This window comes from Sinocyclocheilus rhinocerous, unplaced genomic scaffold (genome assembly GCF_001515625.1).
Source record: "Sinocyclocheilus rhinocerous isolate Xijiao unplaced genomic scaffold, SAMN03320098_v1.1 scaffold853, whole genome shotgun sequence".
Taxonomy (NCBI): domain Eukaryota; kingdom Metazoa; phylum Chordata; class Actinopteri; order Cypriniformes; family Cyprinidae; genus Sinocyclocheilus; species Sinocyclocheilus rhinocerous.
This window is the reverse complement of record NW_015627738.1, coordinates 984,149-989,573: the sequence shown is the minus strand read 5'-3', so window position 1 is coordinate 989,573 and position 5,425 is coordinate 984,149. Positions and strand designations below refer to the sequence as shown.

General features: G+C 35.9%; 1 protein-coding gene across 1 annotated transcript in view; it reads right to left on the bottom strand.

The window, feature by feature from the left end:
- The window catches only part of si:ch73-242m19.1 (coiled-coil domain containing 162), a 28,871-nt gene that overhangs the window by 19,629 nt on the left and 3,817 nt on the right, over window positions 1–5,425 (bottom strand). Inside the window, exons 7-15 of the mRNA XM_016545925.1 lie at window positions 4,642–4,793; window positions 3,573–3,725; window positions 3,381–3,482; window positions 3,067–3,222; window positions 2,816–2,886; window positions 2,598–2,736; window positions 1,971–2,174; window positions 1,689–1,881; window positions 577–701 (exon numbers count right to left, since the gene is read on the bottom strand). Coding sequence (XP_016401411.1) covers window positions 577–701; window positions 1,689–1,881; window positions 1,971–2,174; window positions 2,598–2,736; window positions 2,816–2,886; window positions 3,067–3,222; window positions 3,381–3,482; window positions 3,573–3,725; window positions 4,642–4,793 — 1,295 coding nt within the window. The remainder of the gene's footprint in view (window positions 1–576; window positions 702–1,688; window positions 1,882–1,970; window positions 2,175–2,597; window positions 2,737–2,815; window positions 2,887–3,066; window positions 3,223–3,380; window positions 3,483–3,572; window positions 3,726–4,641; window positions 4,794–5,425) is intronic.

Here is a 5,425-nt window from a genome sequence, read left to right as displayed (position 1 = left end):
TATTCTAATTTGTTGAGATAGTGAATTGGTGGGTTTTTGTTAAATGTGAGCCAAAATCATCACAATTAAAAGAACCAAAGACTTAAACTACTTCAGCCTGTGTGCATTGAATTTATTTAATACACAAGTTTCACAGTTTGAGTTGAATTACTGAAATAAATGTTTCTTTTCCACAACATTCTAATTTATTGAGATGCACCTGTAAATGCTGTTCTTTTGAACTTTCTATTCCTCAAAGAATTCTGAAAAAAATATATCACAGCTTCTTTTAAATATAAAGCAGCACAACTGTTTTCAACATTAATAAAAATGAAATTTCTTGAGCAGCAAATCGGCATATTACAATGATTTCTGAAGGATCATGTGACACTGAAGACTGGAGTAATGATGCTGAAAATTCAGCTTTGATCACAGGAATAAATTATATTATAAAATATATTCACATAGAAAACCTTTGTAACAATATTTCACAATATTACTGTTTTATTGTATCTTTAATCAAATGAATGGCACCTTTGAACAGTAGTGTATAGCATCATTAAACATGACTTTTAACTGCAATCAGCTGACACATACCTGGATTTTGTGCTCCAGAAATTCTGTTTCACATGTCCATATATCTAAAAGCACGGCCAACCGATCCACATCCATTCTAGCCAAGGAATAAAGATCTCCTCCAGATCCATCTGATGCATGTGATTCTGACAGAACAACACGAATTGATGATTGTGAAACACATATTACAAATTAAAGGTGTTTTTACACTGCTGAGTTATGCAAAAATGTGCTAAACCATACTAAAATATGACCTTGTAGCATCAGAGATGACACCAAGACCTCTTTTTTTTTCTCACCTTCAATCACCTGACATATAATTTAGAAACAATTTTCACCCTCTAATCAATAACACATAGTACAGACCTACATTGTTTTCTTGTTATTTTAGAATGATTGATATACTATTATAATTTTGCTGAATATTTTGATTTGGATTTTATTTTTAGATTTTCTGTTTTCAATTTTATTTTATTTTATTTTAAAATTAGTATAATAACCCTGCCTTTATCATATGTGACCCTGGAGCACAAAACCAGTCATAAGTAGCACGGAAATACATTGTATAGGTCAAAATTATTGATTTTTCTTTTATGCCAAAAATCATTAAGTAAAGATCATGTATCATGAAGATATTTTGTAAATTTCCTATTGTAAATATATTAAAACGTAATTTTTGATTAGTAATATGCATTGCTAAGAACTTCATTTGAACACCTTTAAAGGCGATTTTCTCAGTATTTGGATTTATTTTTTGCACCCTCAGATTCCAGATTTTCAAATAGTTGTATCTCGGTCAAATATTGTCCTATCCTAACAAACCATACATCAATGGAAAACTTATTCAGCTTTCAGATGATATATAAATCTCAATTTCAATTGACCCTTATGACTGGTTTTGTGGTCCAGGGTCACATATGGAAATTCTTCTGATTATCATCAATAGAAATAGAATCTGAACACAGATCCATTAATTTAAGTTACCTTACTTTTAAAGTTTTGCTTGTTGCAAATTTCATTGCAATATGAGTGAGTCATAAAAAGAGTTTTAAACACGTATATGCTAGTAGAAAATTTGCATATTTAAGGATAAAAATCCACAGGAAAGAGCATACAAGAGCTTCTGTCCTGACCTCTGCTCCTCTGTATGAAATGAGATGCTGTGAGCAGCAGATGCTGCTCCAACTCCTCCAGGTCCATCAGGGCCACGTCATAGATGATGTAGAGACCTCGCTGGTCCTGCGTGTGGATGCAGCTCCCGTCTGTGCTGTAATAGTCATGGAGGTTCTCCACCTCAGGAAATTCCATAAACTCTGCACAGTGGACCTAAAGCAGAGCAGAGATTTAACACTCTCTGCCTTTCACATAGCATTGTTTTTTCCTTAAAACACTGTGTGAATCTGCAAGTAAGGAACCTTATAGTCAACTGGACTGTTGTAGATGTAGTGATGTGATCCAAGAGCTCCGGTAGAGCCATCGTCTCCTCTAGCAGCATTCATCCAGCCCGTCTCCTCCATACTTCTCACCAGATCTCCTCCAACCAACTCCAGACCTGCAGTGTCCATCACCAGAGTCCTCTCCACTGACCGCAGGTAGTTTAGCATGCTCAGACAGGTACGCTACACAAATAAACAGTATTTCAGTGAGTAAAACCCTTATATCGACAGCAGGGGAAATAACCAATGCAAAAGAGTACTGTCATGGAACCACCCTGCTATTTATATGGCATATGTTCACAAATATTACATTTCTTACTTCTTGTAAAGATAACTTTTTTGCCAAGAGTATGGTCATCCTTGCATAATTGTATAAATGCTAAGGAAAATACAAAAAACTAATTTAATAATATTATAATTATGATTATGTATTTGCATGATACACTTCCAAAGAATCATGGTATTACCATAGTACATTTAGCATGGTACACATTTTAAAAAGTATTGTAAAACTCTATTACATTTTGATGCTTCTGTAGGTGGAAAGACGAAAACCTCTGAAACCTTTCATATCTTTAATGCCAGTTTTTGACTGTTTTTTTTTACCTTGAGTTCTCTGATCCTGAGGTGTCTCAGGTAGATTAAAGATGCATAAGCTCCTCTGACTGTTACAGGATCCTTGGCACCATCTTCAGCATCTTCATCCTTCTCAAGAAGATAAGCACCACTGCTTTGACCAGCAATGCTAGAAGACAGAGAGCTGTTGAAAGAAACCCTCACACACACACACACACACAGACATATTTCAGTGATTGGAAAATTACCCTTTATTCTTTTTCTCAGAGTTTTTCTGATCTGGGTATTTAGATAAATGAGAAATCTGTCCAGTGGCCACCTGGAAAAAAAGCAAAACAATGTGCATACAATGAAAAAATAATGTTATTGCTTTAAAGTTAACAGGAAAGATACATTTTTTCATTATTTCGAAAAAAGTGCACTAAAGATTTGTTCACAATAGAACAAGGAACATGTATTTAAAAAGAAAACAGAGTCTACTGGTTACACAGATGTTCACCTGAAACATGTTTGCTGTGTTATAAATGCTTCTCCATATGTCAGATGTTTCTTTGAGGGTCGCTGTGTTGATGGATGAAGGTTTTGTGGGTTCTGGTTGACAAACAGATGCAATGTACTGCTTCAAAGCATCAGTCACTTTATGAAGATCGGACTCCTTTAGAAGAAGTGCAAAACAGGACCAGAATAGTAATGCTGGATACACAACTATAGACAAACTGCACGTGTGATTGAACTAATACTGACATTAACCAAAGAAAACTTGACAAAAAGTTTAGTGCATTAGCTAAAGTTGTGGCAAATTCAGCCGTTCACCTCCAGGAACTTGCTGTGCATCTTGAGAAGTTCATCCATTGATCTGAGCTCCTTGAGTTTGGCCATTTGTTTTTGTTGCCAGGGATCTCGCTTTGGTTTCATCTGTTTGTTTCCCACAGGAGACACAATGTCATATTTCATCATATTACTTCATGAATGATCACATCTAAAAATACTGTTCGCTTGTTTGACCTGTATATGAGGAATCCAGTTGGACTCTTTTCTGAGCGTCATGTTTGGACTTTTTCTCCCCCACTTCCTCTCTGTTGCTTCAGTGCTGACATACTGCAAGAAGGTCTTCATCTCCTCCTGATTTTTAAACACAGTCCTGAACAGGTAGTTAACCTACATAAACCACAAACAACTTATCAATAATAACAATCCTTATTTTTCATAATCTATGAGAATTCATCATATTGTAGACTTCATTTGAAAGAAATAGACACCCAAAAATGTCAATTTGCTGAAAATTTACTTTGGTCATTGGAGAAATTTAGCATTACGTCACTTGCACACCAATGGATCCTCTGCAGTGAATGGGTGCCGTCAGAATGAGAGTCCAAACATCTGATAAAAACATCCCAATAATCCACAAGTAATCTGAAAAACATCCCAATAATCCACAAGTAATCTAAAGCTGCGTGTTTTTAAAAAACAATTCCATCATTATGACTTTTTTAACTTCAAACCGGGCTAAAATACAAGTGCTCTATCCATAATATTGTTTTCTCCAGTGAAAAAGCAATCTCATCTGAATCAGGAGAGAAATCTTCACAGATCAAGCACCGTTTACAAGTGAAAACAGCTCTAAACAAATATGTAGGTGGATTTTGATGTGAGAGGACAACAGGAGATGGACTTTTTCACTGAAGGAAGTGTTATTTTGGATTATGGACTTGTATTTTTGCCAGAAGCGATGGTTTAAAGTTAAAAACATCTTAATGGTGTATTTGTTTCTTACAAACAAACAACTTTTCGCTTCATAAGACGTTATTTGATGGACTGGAGTGGTGTGGATTATTGTAATGTTTTTATCAGCTGTTTGGACTCTCATTCTGACGGCACCCATTCACTGCAGAGGATCCATTGGTGAGCAAGTGATGGAATGCTACATTTCTCCAAACCTATTCCCATGAAGAAATAAACTCATCTACATCTTGGAATGCCTGTAAATTTTCAGCAAATGTTCATTTTTGGGTGAACTTTTCCTTTATGATATTTTAGTTATCACAGAAGTTCATTGTAATTTAGTCAGGATTACCAAACTAAAGAGCTCCATTTCATCTCCAGCTGTCTTGATGGTTCTGGTATTATACTGGATGTCAAAATGTGACAGGAGGAAGTCCAGCTGGGTTTGAAAATCCTCTATATTGGTCGAGTGCGGGGGGACCTCTGACACTGATACAAATACACCTGGATGGGTCAAAAACAGAGTAACATGTAGGTATGTAACGATTCACTCAACTCACGATGCGATACAATTCACCATATTGATTTCACGATATGATTTTTTTTCACAAAATAAGATTTAAAGGCACAATATGTAAGATTTTTTTATTAAAATATCCAAAAACCACTAGAAGAGTGTTATATATTTTGCTGACTTGTGTACTTACATTATCCCAAATGTTTCGAAGAATGTTTAAATCCAGAGAAATAAGCAATTTGAACTAGTGACACGGACCGTGTCTATAGTGTCATTGTGTCGCCTGCCAATGACGTCATAACCCCTCGATTTCCGGTTTTGTTTTGTAGAAAACATGGAAACACCAAAGACGCTTTAATATGTTGTGCGTTTTAATAGACCGGTGACGACCGCACAAAGTAGCATTATAACAGAACTTTCAAATGTATCTAGTATGATAAAAGCTGCTTTTTTTCCCCACATACGCACGACTGGAAGGAGCGGAAGCAGTCGACTGTCGACTCGTTTCGCTTCGACAGCTTTCAGCATCACCTTGCTTCATTCTACTACGTTAATAAATCATTAGCTCATCCATGAACATGATTTCTACCCGAGTCCCGTCGGATTGCATCGGCTGTGG